General features: G+C 35.7%; 1 protein-coding gene across 1 annotated transcript in view; it reads left to right on the top strand.

Annotated features, from left to right (window-relative positions):
- The window catches only part of Abca12 (ATP-binding cassette, sub-family A (ABC1), member 12), a 176773-nt gene extending 161212 nt beyond the window's left edge, over positions 1-15561 (top strand). The window contains exons 45-54 of the mRNA XM_013520777.1: positions 604-857; positions 3119-3323; positions 4875-4984; positions 5271-5412; positions 6553-6687; positions 8659-8762; positions 9962-10054; positions 11146-11251; positions 13838-13975; positions 15143-15561. Of these exons, the coding sequence (XP_013376231.1) occupies positions 604-857; positions 3119-3323; positions 4875-4984; positions 5271-5412; positions 6553-6687; positions 8659-8762; positions 9962-10054; positions 11146-11251; positions 13838-13975; positions 15143-15250 (1395 nt within the window). The 3' untranslated portion in view covers positions 15251-15561. The remainder of the gene's footprint in view (positions 1-603; positions 858-3118; positions 3324-4874; positions 4985-5270; positions 5413-6552; positions 6688-8658; positions 8763-9961; positions 10055-11145; positions 11252-13837; positions 13976-15142) is intronic.
- The last annotated feature ends 3049 nt before the right edge of the window (positions 15562-18610 follow it).

Consider the following 18610-nt stretch of genomic DNA (forward strand, 5'->3'; position numbering starts at 1 on the left):
CTGACAATTATGATTAGTGAGAAGAGTAGCACTAACAGTGCCAGGCAATTGAACAGCAAAGAATAGAGAGGAAATGAAGTGAACTAAGGAACAGACAAGCACACTCTAGGAGGAGAAAGAAAATTCATGAGGTGGAAGTAGTTGGCCTCAAGTGTGAATAACGTGAAAATGAGCCATTTGCTCCTCTTTGAGATATGTTGTCTCTCCTTCCATCTCATTTCACCATTTTCATCTCTCTCCAAGTAGAAATTATCTTAGGTTCTGAAACTTTGCTGAATTAATTTCTCCTGCACTCAGGCACCTACCAATACCCTGTACCAGTCCCCAACATCCTAACAGGCCCTACATTCCAAAAGTCTAAGGCTTGTCTAGAAGCTTTGTCTCCTGGATGTCAGGTCACCTCAAGAAAGTCTTTTTCTGCTTGTATTTTAATGACAAACCTCCACCATTTGGTTGTAGTACATATCTGTATACAAATGCAGCCCACTGAAACCACTGCCAGTCTAGATAGGTTTCTCAATATTTTTCTACATCTAGCTTTAAGTTTTCATCAATGTGTTGCAAGCCTAACACTAAACTTCATTGTTCTTTCTCTTGTTTCAGACTTTGGAACTTATTTCTGAGACCCTCAAGCAAATCTTCCTGATTTTCCCACAATTCTGTTTTGGCTATGGTTTGATTGAACTTTCTCAACAACAATCAGTCTTGGACTTCTTAAAAGCATATGGAGTGGAATACCCACATGAAACTTTTGAAATGGATAAACTAGGGGCAATGTTTGTAGCGCTGGTAACTCAAGGCACCGCGTTTTTTTTGTTGCGACTCTTAATCAATGAGTGGCTGATAAAAAAACTCAGGTAAATCTAACAAAAACACAGTGTTTGGCAACCATAATAGAATTCAATTCCAAACACTCAGGGAGGAATCAAGAGTCTTAGATTTTCATTAGTAATATGAAAATGTTCTGTTCAAAAACCTTTCAATTTTTTTAGTATAAATTATCATTTATTTCATTCTAGTAAATAGTTGTCTAATCTTTCTATGTGTCTTCAAGTATTGCTATAAGAAAGTCAAATAAGTACAGTAGTCAACCTTAAAGAGATTAAGATTCAGTGGTAGAGAGAAAATATGTACCTAAATGAGAGTTGAGTACAAAAGGATAAAAAATACTTTCAGGGAACAGAAATGAGAAACAGGATTGAATGTGTACCTGGTATGTTGGCACTAAGTTTGGGAAAAAGATATTGAGATGAAGTGCGGTTTTCATCATAAATGAAAAGAAATGCACAGACCATTGGCCTAGCCACAGCATGTCTAGGGACTTTTTGTACTAGTATGCTCACATAGATGCAGAATTATATAGGTATGAAATTACCCACCATAGCAATGATTTCTAATAGAGTAGAAACAGCTAGAGTGTTCTTTATTGGCAAAATAGTTAAATAAACTGTATGTATATACTCATAAACACAACATGATGCACCCATTAGAAAGAATAATACGGTTCTATATGCAAGATTTGAGATTATTTCTAACATTTACTAAGTAAAAAATTTGAGATTCAGGACTATGCGTAAAGTATATTACCATTTGAGTTAGAAGGAAATCTGTAGGATTTATGCATACAAATCCTTAGACTACCCTAGGTAGGGGTGCCTCTGAAGAAAACTATGCATGGTTGAAGATGACTTTTCACTATATATTCTTCAGTTCCATTTGAACTTTAATATCATGTACATGTATTACCTACTGAAATAAAATTTTAATTAAATTATATAATAAAAGGAAAGCCAAGAGCAGAGATACAGAAAAAATATTACAGCACACTTAAGAAAGGAATAATACAGTGTGATTAGAACATAGAATAAATGTAATGAAATACTAGGAGATAAAACTTACAGTAAGGTAGGGAGATTATGGACTCTCTGAATGCTTGCTAAGGAGATACAGTTTGGACTTTATTCAGCAAACACAGGTTCTGAAAAGGTAGCATCATGATCAAATGGAGCTTTAGGGGAGTGATTTTGTAGAGATAGGATAGATTGGAATGGAAGAATCAGAAACACTGGAACAGTTTCAGGCCCCTGGAGAAATCTGGGTGAGGAGTGGAAGCTTGTAACGGGGGTAGAAACAGACAAAAAGGGATCCATGGCAGGAGTTACACGGCATTTCCGGTTTTGGGGAACTGACTGCATGATTGTATTTTAGAGTAAGGAAATTTCAAAGAAAACAGCAGAGCTGATGTCTCTGGACTATCATTAAAAGAAACAGAAACTGTTCCTTTCAGCAAACCAATAGACATCAGCAATACACTTATCTCAGTGATCCTTGTATATACATATTTTTTTCTTTTTTTATTTTAAAGAGAAAATAACAAGAACAAAATAACAAAAACAAAGACAAAGACAGAAACAAAACAACATAAAAACAATAAAAATTATACAGAATTTCAAAACAAAGTGATAGGAAATTAACAATGTGTTATATTACACATTGTTATCTTCAACCAAGTTGCTCAGATTACCCAATGTAAGAATGTAAGATCTGGTTTTCTGAGTAACCACTTTGAAGATAACAATATGTAATATAACAACCATTGTTAATTCATATCATGGATTATTTAAAAATAGAGATCTACTGTATAGCATTATGCCTATAGTTAACAATAGCATATCTTGAACTTAAAATTTTTTAAGAGAGTAGAGCTCTCATAAATGTTACTACAGTTTTTAAAACAGAGAAGAAATAGACAAGATAGTTTTAAATGATGATCTTTTGTCTTAGGTTTCTAGGTTTTCAGCCTTACTCTGAACTCTTTATTAGGAACTGACTTTCAAACAGACTCATCTTCTTGTTACTAAAATTAGGATTTGATATTTTAAATGTGAATCTATAAATATTTAAGGCATAGAAACAAAAGTTACTTCTCACCTATCATATTAAATATGGTGAAGAGCCCATACTAATTTTTAAGTTGAGTACGTAATACTTAACAGATTTAAAAGAAGTTTAATACTAGCACAGATTCCCTAAAGTGAAATGACATCAAAACATGTCTAAATTGAGGAGAGTTATTTCAAAAATCACTGATATACTATCACTGGGGTTGCTTTTTCAGACTCTTGCTCAGAAAATTTAGTTCTTCACCTGTAATGGAGCTAACAAACGAAGACGAAGATGTGCGGGCTGAGAGATTAAGGGTTGAGAGTGGAGCAGCGGAGTTTGATCTGGTCCAACTCCATCATCTCACAAAGACCTACCAACTTATCCACAAAAAGATTATAGCTGTAAACAACATCAGCATTGGGATACCCGCAGGAGAGGTGAGGAACTATAATTCAATTCTGCCCTTTTGACAAATAAAGTGACAAATGAAAATTATTTTTTTCAATATTTTTCTAGAAATACAAAACTCAAACAGTATCTCTATGGGTCATATACATATATATACACATGCATCATACACACATGTGTATATAAATATGTAAAGGATGACAAAAATAAGGTGAATTTTACATTTTTTAAAAGAAATTTATTATAGTAAAAGATACATTATCATTAATCTCCTCAAAATACTCCCTCTCACTCTGAATACATTGATCCATTTTTATGGCCACTTTCTGAAGCAGTTCTGGTGAATGCTTCTGCCCAGTACCAACCAAAGGAAAGGCAGGCTCATACAAACATTGCGGTGTGTCCTCACCCACCTTATTCTCTAGATCTGGTACAGTGTGACTTCTGGCTCTTCCACAAAGTCAAAATGTTCATGAAAGGTGAACATATTGAATAGAGTGAGGACACTGAAGCAGCCACTACAGCACAACTAAAGACACTCACAAAAGGGACTTCCAGAACTGCTTTAGAAAGTAGCACAGACAATGGGATGCTTGAATCAAGGGGAAGTATTTTGATGGGGGTTAATGGCAATGTGTCTTTTACCATAATGTATTTTTATTTAAATGTACTATATTTTTCAGTCTCACCTGATCCATATATATCAATAGAAAACTTATATGTGAGCATCTGTAATTTATCCTTTGAGTCTAGGCAGCCAAGAGGCACCATTTTCTACCACACAGCAAGTCCTGGTACCTTTCTCAAACTACTGTCCTTTCTGGAGTGAGATTGGTCAGCAAACCTGCTTAGGGTGCTCTCTTCAACTGTTCATTCCCAAGCTCCTTCAAAAGACACTATAAAGAAAACAGGAGTTGTCAGAAGTGAGGTCCTAGAACTACATCCATTTATATCCTTGTCGCTTTCACAGGCATAGTATTCAGGCAGCTTTGAAAGAAGGAAAAGAATATGACTAGTTCCTTCATTTTCTGAACAGAGTCTCAAATTTCATGCATCGAATTTATTCACTAGCATAAAAAAATTATTGCCTCAGTAGCTTATTCAGTAAAGTTGTGATTTTGTATGAATAATGTGAAATCTATAAATGTAATTACTTCAAGTTAGCATATCTTCTGGGGTATTATATCATGTCATATAAAGGGGTGCTGTAATATAATATGTAAAACATGTTCCCTATATATATATGAAAATGTTCATTTAATTAAAAAGAAAAAAGATACATAAAACACCATTTTTTTGGAGACAAGGTTTCACTGGGTAGTTCAGGTTGGCCTCAAACACCTGGCAGTCCTCCTGCCTCAGCCTCCCGAGTGCTGGGATTACAGGCAGGTGCCACCACGCCCAGTTTACCAATTTGTTTTAAGAGAGAAAGTTTTACCAAATGTCAACAGAGTATTTCCTCAAAAAAATTCAGTGATTTATTTTTCTTGAAAATATGTTTAACCCAGGGAGAAGGAAAGGGATACAGTAGCAACAGTTCTCTAAGATTTACATCTTTTTTTTTTCTCCCTTTAAATCAGTGCTTTGGCCTTCTTGGGGTGAATGGAGCAGGCAAGACCACGATATTCAAGATGCTGACTGGAGACATTATTCCTTCGAGTGGAAACATTTTGATCAGAAATAAGACAGGGTATGCAAAACTAATACTTCCATCTTACCAAGTGCAATGCAATTAAAATAATTTCAATGAATATGTTAGGTGATTTTGTAGTTGTGTTATTAAATCTTCAAAGGGAAAAAGACTATCAAAGTGAGTGGGGATTTTTAACCTTTTCATGTGACTCTGATAGTGCGATTATTTTATCCATTTTCATCAAAATCACCGTCATGAGCAAAATAGAGCCACCATCCTGACATTTGGAGACCAGAAGAGCCATATATTTTGAAACTCATGTATTCTTCATCTCACCATTCAGATCTCTGGGTCACGTTGACTCTCACAGCTCGTTAGTGGGTTACTGCCCTCAGGAAGATGCCTTAGATGATCTGGTAACTGTGGAAGAACATTTGTACTTCTATGCCAGAGTCCATGGAATTCCAGAAAAAGATATCAAAGAAGTGAGTACCCATGTGAGAAACTAGTGAATTTGATAACCGTTGTTATTTTTCTTTGTCCGGCACCACAACCCCCATAAAACCAACCTGGCACCTGAAAAGCCAGGACGTTTCTTCCTAACAATGAGAATGAGCCCAACTTTGCTTGACCAAGTATACTCTACACACACCTGTGGACTCACCTTCAAAACTCCAGGGCCTGGTTTATTTAGTTGCTCTGTTAGAAACTGCCGAAGAATCATGTCTGCATTAGGTTCTGAGCTGAGGACTAGTTGGTGATGTTTCTACATCCTTTGACATTCAAATAAGCATCAACACATAGCATTAACTGAAAAATGCCCAAGGAAATAGAATACCTCCCATTTTGTTTATTTTAATTTAATTTAATTTTATTTTGTAGTGCTGGGGATTGCATCCAAGGACCACATGCACATTAAGCACATGTTTTACCACTGAGCTACAACCTCAGACATCCTCTTTGACTTTTAATCTGTGACTTTGCATACCATTGCAACTATTTTCCTTTGTAATGGAATGACTACCCTTAGGGCAGTTTCTTCTGTTTTTTTTTTTTGCAACCCTGGGGACCTGCTGCACAAATCCAACTAGGAATTCATTATTTGCCAGGGCCATTTAACTACAGAAATAACTAGAAGAACCCATGATTCTGAATGTACTGAAGTTTTGATAGTGGGTCTTTTTAAAATAGACTTAAAACCTTTGTGACAACTCACCCCTCAGTCAGAAGAAAGATGAAGGAGTGATGACAATCAATGAGGAACCTACCTTTGAATTCTGTTTTAGTTCTTTTAAGCTTTATAGCTTTATAGGAGAATCCTGTGGTATTATAGCATAAAGTACAATCTGAAACAGTAAACACGCACACACTTTTGGAAGGAAAAATCTCATTTGAAAATAAGCCTCTGAGGAATTGCTTTTATCTCTTTAAATGAACTATTAATTTTTAAATAGTCCTTTAAAATGAAAATAAAATCTATGTTGAATTTAAATGTTTTAATTTTTTTTCTTGGCCTCAATTCTCCCTGATAAAATTTTCTTTTCACAAGCAGATTTTCTTCCATTTGGTGCTTTAAATGTTTTGGCAGGGGAAGGTCAACCTAATTCCTCTTTTATTATCCACAGACTGTTCATAAACTCCTTAGGAGACTTCACTTGATGCCCTACAAGGACAGATCCACCTCTATGTGCAGTTATGGTACAAAAAGAAAATTATCCACTGCTCTGGCCTTAATAGGGAAACCTTCCATTCTACTGCTGGTAAGAGCTGCGTTATGAGAAAGACTACTACATAATTAGAACAGCACATCCGATTGTGTATGTTAACATCTCATCCTCACTGTCACAGTCAGTATTCATGAGGTCTCACTATGGACCAGTTATTTTATAGGGACCTTATACCATCACATCAAAGGAATTTATATCAGCAAATAATGAGTTACCACAGTAATATATTTTCAAAAAATGTTTTTGTCTGAAACACTGGCTCGGTAGATTTTGGAGAAAATACGCAGCATGGGGGTGGGAAGTAGCTGCTGCAAATTCAGGAATTTCAAGCAACTAAGTAAAATTATAGAACATGATAGAATTCAATTCCCAAATATTAATGAAATTATGTCTTTTTCTACTAGGAGCTAATCAAGTAAGTTAATTAACTTATCAAGCTAATTAACAAATAAGCTCCATTTTCTACTGAAGACAGGCATATTTTAGGACAATATATTGTACTAAAATTTTTTTCTTTGTAACTTAAAAATATGAGTTATTTAACTTGAGATGTGATGGGTGATATATTATGTTATTTTATCTGAATTCCAGGGGGGTGGAAAGAAAAATACTACACATTTTTATTTTAGCGAACAGCTGGAAAATTAAATTGATCCCTAGTACATAAATTATGCAGAGTGGTGGTATATAGTATTCTGTTCTCTGGACCCAGTGTGTACAGGATGTTTATTTCAGAGAAACAAACTCTCCTTTATTTTGGAAGATCCCCTTGATTCAAGGACCTCCAAATTCTGAAAGCATCTTAACTATATGCAATAAAAATCCAGTTATAAATAGCCATTTTATTCCAGGGATTAAGTCATACAGTGGATCAAATCATTTACACTGCTTGGATAGAATGATGCATAGCCCATCTTTATATAATGCCATCAGCTTCTAATGCATTATATCCCTGCCAATCGATGCCTATAATGGAATTCTATTGTGTAAGTGTCCCTTCAATCGAACAAAACAATACTTAGGCACCCCTGTGAGATAATATATGTAAAGCATTTTAAAATGGTAAAAGGGCTATGTAAATATTATACAGTAATGAGCTGAACTGAAACACAGGCTATGAAAGATGCCATGTTTTCTTCTGGATTTGTTTACCATATGGGCTATTTTTCCAAAAACAGAAGCAATGACAGTATGTCCTTCACTGTTTCCCGAAACTAACATTCATTCCTTTCTTTAAATTTAATACCTACTAGAAAAAGAAACTTCACTATCCCATGTACATACTTTTCCCTTTCAGGGACAGTTTTAAATTTTTACCTAATCTTGACCTATAATTTGCTCTTTACAATCATGTCAGGATCTATTATTGCTTTTTAAGATCATCTATTGTTACATTTAAAAAAAGTTTTGTCTGAACAATTTTTTAAAGAACCATTTACTTTGGAAAAATAATATATATATTTTTATGTTGCAATTTCTGCAAATCTTGTTTTTATTTTCCCAAGGAGTGTTAAATTTTAATTAGCAACATAAAACTAGAAATATACCTCAGACATATTAACTAAAATATCATATCATGTTTTTTTCTGCTTTAAAAGTGTGTTAGTACTCATAGTTACAATTCTACTTTCATGAATGTGATGGCAATATTATTGGTATACCTTCTAATATATATGTGAAAATATAGAACTAAATGCAAAAACTTTGCTTTGTCAGTAACTGAAACAAACTTTTCTTCAAAAAACACATGAGATGAATGTAAAGTAACAGAGTGTCAGTTTCACCCAGACACTTTTTAAAATAGATTGACAGTTTTAAATAATTTTGAGCTTTTTGACAGCAGCAGCAGCAAAAAAAAAAAGATCTATTATGTATAAAACAAGTTAATCACAGAACTTCAAAAAGTGATTTCTAGTCTAAGGAATCAAGACTCAGTGATTCGTGTAAAGAACCTCATCAGAAATTAATTAATTTGATGAATTTTTCTTGTAACTCTCTATTAAGGATGAGCCGAGCTCTGGGATGGATCCTAAGTCGAAACGGCACCTCTGGAAGATTATTTCAGAGGAAGTGCAGAACAAGTGTTCCGTCATCCTCACATCTCATAGGTAGGCTGAGGATGGGACCTTTAAAGTCAAGTGACACACTCTTACAATGTTAGATAAGAAGAAGTAATCCTGTGCGTTATCAGGGACAGTGAATATCTTCCATTGTATAAATGTGTTTTATGCTTGTATTAGTAGAGCCAAGTCAAATAAGTAGGTTTTTATGGCAAGACTAATGTGGTAGGACAGGGTGTGAGCTATAAGAAGTCTTTTGAAAACAGATTTGTCACAAAACATGGCCATTTGAACTCACCTGTGGTTGCCCATTACCTATAAAATGAAATTCAGAATCCTCAGCCTTACTATGCAAGGCCTCCTATTATCTGGCCTCAGCTAAATTTTTAGTCATTTTCTTCCTACCACACTCTGCAACCAGTCAGTCTGCGCTGCTCATGGTTCTGCATGCACACACCGCTGCTTCCCATCTCCAAATCCTTTCTTCAGCTGTGCTCTTTCCTTGAAATAATCTCTTCACACAATCGCTCCAGGTAGTAATCTGACCAGTCCTCCCAGCACCAGTTCACATCCCTCCCCTCCATGAAGTACACCTTCCCTTCAAAAAAGTGTCAGTGATACTAAAGCCTCTCTTATGATGTTGCCACAGTATTATAATTTGGATTAAATCCTCCTTGCATTAAAGTGATCATATAGTAGAAAAACTACTAGATGAATTTATTATTCAGTGCTGCTTTATATTATTCCTCTGCCAGCACACTAGAGCCAAGTATTTCATCCCCATGAACACTTGATGGACAGGGTGATACCTACAGCTGCCTTTAGTTATGATATGAAAGAGCATGTAATCAGGTATAGATTAGCTAGTTATAAGTCCAAAAACATAAAAGCTAACTAGAGTAGGAGGCATAATGAAAAAAACTTGGGGTGATTTTGGGAACATTTCTTAGGAAATGTAAGTCTTGAGTCAAACCTTAAAAGAGCATGTTACAATTACAAGCATGAAAAAAATATTGGGTTTGATAGGAGGGCCTTCTAGGTGAGAGAGGTGGCCTCAAATTTTATGAGAAACATTTAAAAGCCCTACCTGAAGACATTTAATTTATACTTTAAAAGATTTTTTTTTTTCATTCTCCTTCAAGACAGAGTTCTCAGGTGTAGTCATGAAATAATTAAGTTTATGCTTATGAGCTTCAACCCAATTCTTTGGGTTCAGAATGTTGATGTGATTTCACTTCACCTTTCAGCATGGAAGAATGTGAAGCTCTTTGTACCAGGCTGGCCATTATGGTGAATGGAAGGTTCCAGTGCATTGGATCTTTGCAGCACATAAAGAGCAGGTAGAGAATAAATATGTCGTTTAATATGCGATGTGGAGCAACCAATCTAATGGTGCGATCTCCCATTTCAAGGATTATCTCAGCAGCCTATCTTGCAATGAGAAGTAAAACAGGAATGGAGAAGTGAATCTGCAGAAGTAATCACTGACCCACCTTAAAGTATTTTGGGAGTTTATCATATTTTTAGTTCATACCCCTAAATCTTAGAATGTCTAAAGCTAATAATAATAATAATTGCACAACACTCTCAGGGAGCAATTTTAGGAGTTTAACCAGAAAGAAATTAGACATTAGGAAGTACAGGGAGATATAGGTTTTTATCTAGTACGTTCATTTCCCATTTTCACAAGCATTCAGAAAGCTGCTTAACATTTGTAACACATTGAAAACCTTTTAATCAAGAATACACCATGGAAATGTGCATAAATACTGTATCACCATCAAATTAAAATTAAATTAGTGGTTTATAGTCACAAGAATGTTCTTGCATTTATACATATTCATAGTAATCTCTAAACTTCAGGATGATACTTTATACCTTTTCAGACAGCAACATGACTTATAGCATAATAGTAACTGAGACAAGGGAAAAGGATGGCAGAGGCCTGATGTTCTCAAGGATCTCTGGTGACTTGCCTATGAACTCTATTCTTGGTTCAATTAAGACTAGCATGCTGATTTCATATTTTTAAAAGTCCCACTTATATTAATATTGACTGTTGACACCAAATCCATAATGACGTCTCTCAAGACCTTGCTTACTTTAAATTAGAATATATTTAACCCCAGAAAATGACATCCATTGCTAATTCATGCATGTCAGAGAAAACCATAGATTATGTGTTCTTTCGAATATTGCTTTTGTTCAAAGAATCTAACTTACTGTACAGATGGAAATAAATTTTTAAAAAGTCATAGCAGTGAACTATTAATAGTTTGCAACATGCCCTGAGCCCATGGCAAAATGATAGTCTTTATGTAAGAAAAGAGGCCATAACTGTCAGCCTGGGTTTTGTTTCATTATCTAAAACCCCAGGGGAGTGATTTTGGCAAAATATAACTTGTCCTGTAATTTGCACGTTTCTTTCTAGGTTTGGACGTGGCTTTACTGTGAAGGTTCATTTAAAGAATAACAAAGTGAGCATGGAGACTCTCACAAGGTTCATGCAACTGCACTTTCCAAAAACATATTTAAAAGTAAGTGACAGTCCTGCCTTTTGATCCTGAGCTTTAATCGGCATAGTAAAATATTGTCGTGGATATTTGCCATTTCCAAGTTCATCATAGCTTTGTTATTAATCATAGTACATTAGTTCAAGCATACTTTATATGAACAAATAGCATTTTCAAATATGTGTTTTTATAGCTATTTAGAGTTAACATAGTCTTTCATGTGTTTATTTCTTCCTCACAAAGTCTTTATAGTCACACTCTATTTGCTTTTTACTAGTATATTTTTCCAGTTTACTAGTTAGATATGTGAAGGAGTTGAGAGACAGCAGTTATTACATTACCAAGACATTTCTCCATAGGGGAAAACATCAGGGAATCCAGAATGTTATAGCTGGAGGAGGTTCTCTCTTTTATTCTTCTTGCCAGAGAGATAGCTCAACAGCGCAAGCACCTACCTGGCAAGTGCAAGGTCCTGAGTTTGATTCCCAGAACAAAAACAAAACAAAACAAAACAAAACAAAACACCTTTCCTCTTTTCTTCTTCTCATTTAAAAAATAAGTCTGCAATAAGCCTTCAAGTCCCAAATGAGATGAAATATCATAGTATTAATTTTATCTTACATATATACTACCTAGTTATAGGATGGACACAGGGAGATAAGCATGTACATCTCACATGGCATGTACTTAAAGCACTTGACAGGAAAATGATTATTATGATATCTTTGTTACACAGACAATTTTCAGAAATTTCAAAAATGGCAAATAATTGTTGTTAAAAGGAAATCAGATGTGGAATAATGAAAATAAATGGCAAAAATTCAGACTGAGCCCAGCCACATGGGGTAATATACAAAACGAAGTTTAAAGTCTCTGAGCCTCAGTTTTTTCATTTGTAAAATAGAGTCAGACATCCATTTTACAAAAATGGTGTGAGTTAAGTGGCAGATCCATAAAAATACCTTAGCAGCAATAAGGTACAATGGTAATGTAGATGATTTTAATAAATGATTTTAGAGAGCAAAACAACACGTTTCTAAAAGAAGTCCTTTATGCTTATACAATACATTAACCTCAGTCTCTCCAAGCCTTGGCTAATATCTCTAGGAAATAATACTTTCATGTTTCTTATCAAGACCCATTTTCTATACTCTAAATTTAAATCAAATTTAAAAGTTAAAGGATGTCTTTCTTCTACTAATCATATGGTCAGATGCTTTTTCTTTTAGTGAATTTCTGGGATGAAATCTTTATTTGCTGAGTGATGAAATTGCATTTATCCTGGCCTCTTCCTCATGGAAACAGGACTCTCTAAGGCAAATAAAGTGATGATAAAAGTTTGATTTCAGCCTAAACACACCATCCTTTATCCTCCTACAATGATTTCTAAATCTCTAGAAACAAAACACCAGCCCAACAGTCTGAGGGTAAAAATAAGCAAGGGGGCCAGATTGCAGTGACAGGCATAATTCAGATGGACTGGGAAAAGAAAAGAAAGGAAGTCTTTTTTGTTTGTTTGTTTGTTTTCTGGTACAGGGAATTGAACTCAGGACCTTGCGCTTACCAGGCAGGCGCTGTGCTGCTTAGCTAAATCCCCCACCCAGGAAGTCTTGAATATCAGGCTGAAATGTGTCATCTTGATTTGATCCCTAGACATTGCAAGGGTAGATATCCAAGTAAGGAAGGATCCCGTTCAAACTAGTGCTTAGAAAAAATACTCTGATGGCTTTGTGCCGGAATAAATGGGTTTGTTTAGTTTCTAGGACTCTAGAGTGGCTGCTGCGCTTACTCAGATGTGATGAGCATCAAGTTAATATCAGGGAGGTATGTAGAGAGAAAAGGAAATAGCTGTCTTAAAAATCAGAAAACAGATATGGTAACTGTTTAAATATTCAGAAAAGTATGATGGTAAAGATACCCCAAGGTAGTAAGAATGCACGACTAAGTAGAGGGTGATACTATTGACTAACATTTTAAAAATCTAAAAAATACTTTAAGGGTAAATAGGGAAGGATGAGATGTCATTTGAATGAGGTTGTACCTAGACAAAATATACCATTTTCCAGTATAAATTGGACAGCTAATCACTAGTGTTTTGGAACAATCCTAACATAAAAATAAAATTACTAAAATTGATCTCTGAGGGAGGGGAGTAGAAGAGAAAGTTAAAAGAATTAAAATGTGTTATGTACATCTACCAACTGCCCACAACGAATGTAATCATTGTGTACTGCAGACATGTATTCATAGAAACAAAAATGTATAAAATAAAATAAAATTGATCTCTGAGAAGCTTATGTGAGCTGAGCCTAAACTCACATGTGAAATATTATCCCACAAAATTTTTTCCAGGCAAGGTTTTGACTTTATAACCGCAAAACAATGCAGAATGTTTTGAAAATTTTGTTAACTTTTTAATTTGTTTTCTCTTTAATGTTCATAAAATTTTGCATCTTATCTCCACAAGCTGCTTCTAAGCATGCCCATTATTTAGACTGCAGCATCATTTTCAGTGGAATGAATTTCAGTATTGTTCATAGCTCTCAGGTATGTCTCATCAAGTCAATATTAATTAATATTGTAAAATAAATTTTTCTTTGGTTCCCACAGGATCAGCACCTTAGCATGCTAGAGTATCATGTACCAGTCACTGCAGGAGGGGTCGCAAACATTTTTGACCTGCTAGAAACTAACAAGGCTGCTTTAAATATCACAAATTTCCTAGTGAGTCAGACTACACTGGAAGAGGTAAGATGTATACCGTTATCCATGTGCATACTGTCACATATTAATTATCATGCATCTTGGTTATTTTCTCTTAATGACATTCAATTTATTTTTAATTGAAGCAGTATCTAATCTTACACCTGGAAAACTTAGCAAAGAGCTTCATTTATTTCTGACTGTATTTTGGGATATTAAAAAATATGAAAGACGTTACTGTTTTTAAATGAAGATTTTTCCAGTCTTTAAGACATTTGTATTTATAAAGTTACATGCATATATAAAGCAACAAAACACTGTTTTCACCCACAAAATAAATAGTTGTTGATGCTTTACCCTACCTTCTCCTTGGAAAGTTTCAAGGACATTTTTGTCGATGTGCTTTTGGGGTTAGGGTAGCATAGGAATGGCAAGAGATTCTGCAGACTTTGAAATCTCCTAAATTCACACAGTTAACACAACAAATGCAGAATTCTTTTCTTTCATTTGTACCTATCTTAATTACACTGAAATTCAGTAAGTCGTTTCTTCATCACTGCACTGTCTTAATTTGATACAGCTCACCCAGCACAACATATAGCACATGTAATTATGTCTGTGTTGACAGGAGAGCCTCTGCATTGACATATCATGCTGCGTTTTGTGGACAGCCTTTTATGAGGTTTTGGGCTTTTTAATAGGGACCTAACACAATTATGTCATTGCATAAGAAGACTTAGTCTCGAGATTTAGTCTCTGAGTGATCACCTGCCGGCATCATGCCTGACAAAAACTAGACCCTTGATAAGTAGTTGTGGGATGAATCTGTAACTAATATATTTAATGATTCTTAATAAATGAAGAGCTCTATCTATTAAATAATTGGTTAACGAACATAATGTGAGATTTCTATGCAAATTTTATTTTAGTGAAATATAAAGATTAGACGGGGCTTGGTTTAGGCATCTTAATTATATTTGACAGAGACATTGATATAGAATATATGGATATAGATATGTGGCTATAGAAATTCAACTATAGCTGGAATTTTAGCTTATAATCATAAATGTCAATAATATAGTCATAGATTTAGATATTATTCTCAAACTCCAGTTAAAGTTGACTGTAAAAACTGACTCTAACTTAAGGTGTGTGAGTACATGTGGGCATATCTTAACTTTATTTCTTGTTTTATTTTTCTTAACAAATCAGGTTTTCATCAACTTTGCTAAAGATCAAAAGTCCTATGAAAATGCTGACACCAGCAGCCAAGGTTCCACCATAAGCGTGGACTCACAGGATGACCAGATGGAATCTTAGCCACCACAAACTTGCTTTTAGAAAACAGCCAATGGATGCATTTTGAAGAAGACATCCCTTCTTCAAAATCTCTTCATTTTAAAGTATACACTGTGTGGAAAGTTACGCTTGTATAAGACTTATGAGTTATGGTGAACAGAAAGTTTTCTTCCTAAGGTCAGTGAACACTACCGCTGCTGAAATGAATTCTTGTATGCACAACACTGTGAGCATGCCAGTGTATCTGCTGGTGTTTCTCAGGCAAAAATGAAAACACCTCATGATGAATGTCTTAATTTATTACTTTCAATAAAAAGACAGCTTAAAAGGTATGGGTATTAGTAGTTGAAAAGTAAGGTGGGTTGGCATAGGTAAGGTTGGGTGAGCAAACAAAATAATTTATTTCTCCAAAAGAACAGAATGTACATCATCATAGATACACGACTGCACTGTGATGGGTAAAGTGCTAAGGACCAGGTGTACATTGACAGTAAGCAGTGGACACAATGTCTACAAAGGGTGTGGATGTCATTTTGAGTACCTGTGACTGCCAATACCTGGCGACATATGGAACACCATAGGTGCTTTTCTTCAAGAATGCAGCTGAAAGAGCTGTTTGCCTTGGTGGTAAACAGAATTTAGACTCCTTCTTGCCCTGCTTTGCCAATACGAAAGCATTGTGCAAAGCAAGAAGCTACTTGCTCTTCAGCGGGGAGTGGATGTGTCAGCTGGACTGATGTAAAGGCTGAAAATGGAGAGAAAGTTCATGTACTGCTGGCAGGCAACATTTTTTTTAAGCTCTTACAGAATCCCTCATATTCCAGGCTTCTCAGGAAACACTTCCGTGGCAGGAAAATAAATACGGAGTTAATTTTCAGCTAATTGCCCAGCTGACTCTGAAACATGGGCATGGGTACATGATAGATTTTTTAATAACACCAAATTACATGGCCCTGGAGGAAGTTGCTCTATGTATCATTTACGTGTGGGTGTGCAAGTGTGTGTGTGCGATTGTGTGTCTGTTCAAGTTTGCCAGCTTTAGCATGAATGTTTCTGTTTAAGAAAAACAATAAATTCAAAATTTAGAAAAAAAAGCATTCGTGATGTCATTTCATTTGTTAGGCAGAGTGAGGAACTTAAAAATCAGTCATGTGACCCACAAGGTCCCATATGATTGGGCCTTAGCTTATCTCTTCACCCTCATCCCCAGCCATCTCCTCTTGTTCTTTAGGATCTAGCCATGCTGTCCTTTTTCAGTTTTTCTGGTACTCCAAACTCCTTCCCATCTCAAGACCTTTTTTATGTGCTCTTCTCCCACTCTTAGTGCCCAGCTAACAGTTTCCAGAAATGCTACACTTTCTCTCAGAAGTTTTACTGCACTCATTTCTCAGTTTAAACACAGTTTATAAATATTGTACTCTGTTGTTGCCTCCTATTTTTCTGTGAAGAAAGGCATCATAGTTTGTCATATATCCAAACTAACATGGCTCTCTTAACAGATGCCAATGCAACTTCTCTTAGGATAGAGAATGTCTTTGGTGAATATGATACCTGAGCCTTGATCTATGGTAACAAACCATTTGGAGTAGATAGAAGATGTAATTGTGTGAGCAAGGGACAGAAAGCTGGCCAAGACTCATGAAAGAACAAGAGGGATTCATGTACTGGAAAGAGACTGTTGTGGTTGCTTGGTTGTTGGATTGCTTCTGTGCAATGATGGAAAGGGAAGCAAAGAAAAAAGAGAGGAAAGACGTGGAAGAGGGAAGGAATAGTGGAAGAATGGTAGGGAAGGGAGATGAATGTCCAGTGTGAAGGGAAATGCTTGAATGGACTTTTAAAACCATGAATACTGGCAAGTGTGGTGATGTATACTGTAAGCCCAGCACTCCAGGGACATCTCGAGTCTGAGCTCAGCCTAGGCAATTTAGTGACACCATTTCAAAATAAAAAGTGGGCTGAGTCTGTAACTTAGTGCAAAGGCCTTGGGTTCAATTTCCAATATTGCACAAAAATAAAAACATAAATAAAACATGAATATACAAATACGTTGTCACATTCATTTGCTGTGTAGCTTTACTGTGGATTATCCCCATAACCATTAAAATTTCATTGAAGTTGGCCACATACATGTGAATGAGTGTCTCATGGACACTTGAGAAAGGATATGTCAGTGCTTTCTTGCAATGAGAGAAAGAACAGAGGCTGCTTTGTCAGAGAGAGTAAGTTTACAAGAAGAGAGATCATGAGGCAGAGAAGCCCCTGGAACAGAGCTTCTGACCATCCAAGGCATGCACTGGGGCTTCCCTCCAATCCCTCTTGGTGGACAGGAAAGTCTCAGCTGGCCTCTGGACCACTCTCACTGCACTTTTGTGTCAGTGTTTAACATTTATTTCCGCCACCAGACTTGAAACTCAATGAGGACAGAGATCTATTTTGATCTTCCTGGCTCTCCCACTAGTACTTGCACACAGTAAATATTTGGGACACTCAATAAATATTGTTGCTTAAATCAATAATAAATGTATGAGAAAGAGAAAAAAAGTTGGCATGGTTGACATGGAAACCAAGCATCCTTATTCGGTTTAAATTTCTGAAATGCAGTGTAGTTTCCCATGAGGTAGCTTATTCATAGACAAAAAAAAGGAGAGATGATGTGTGATTCCATATTAAAGATATTAAAATGAATCTAGTGGGATGGGAGGATTTTGATATCTTCTTTGGATTTAGAATTCTAATGTTTTGCTTTGTACATTTCTGTAAATTTATTTCTTCGTCTTGTCTGTTAGGATGTCCTATGGAAGCGCTTCATGGTACCTTTTTACATACAACTAAGGAACATGCATAAAAAACTATATGAGCACACATCCCTTTGGACTTCTCAGCAATAGAGGGAATGTTTTGAGAATTCTCAGTTCTCAGAGGAAAATGTGAGTTATTTGAATTACCTCTGAGGATTGTAGCAATTTTCACTTCCTCTGTAGAACCCAATTTAATAATATTAAAACATTGGGTACAAAAATGAGAACAATGGAAAATGATATATGCAGCTACCTTCTCCAAATATGCTCTCTGCCTTTCTGAGCAGGAGAAACCGCAAATGCCAACCTTGGTAAAGATGGGGGATGGAGCAAGCTTGCATCCTTTCACCCCCACTCTACTCTGGGAGCATCATTAGCTACAGCTTTGCAACACAGGGTCAGTGGAAATGAATAATGTTAACTTTAACATGATTTGCTACAAATGCAATGCTATCACTCCCTGCTTATAAAACCAGACTGGTTTTCCAAAATCTTTAAGACAAAATGCAGATGTTTAACTGATCCTCAGAGCAGTTCAAAATCTGCTCCTAACACTTCTTCCTCTCATTCTCGTGCAGTCTTT

The sequence above is a fragment of the Chinchilla lanigera genome, unplaced genomic scaffold, assembly GCF_000276665.1.
Source record: "Chinchilla lanigera isolate Chin_1 unplaced genomic scaffold, ChiLan1.0 scaffold00056, whole genome shotgun sequence".
In the NCBI taxonomy this organism is placed as follows: Eukaryota; Metazoa; Chordata; class Mammalia; order Rodentia; family Chinchillidae; genus Chinchilla; species Chinchilla lanigera.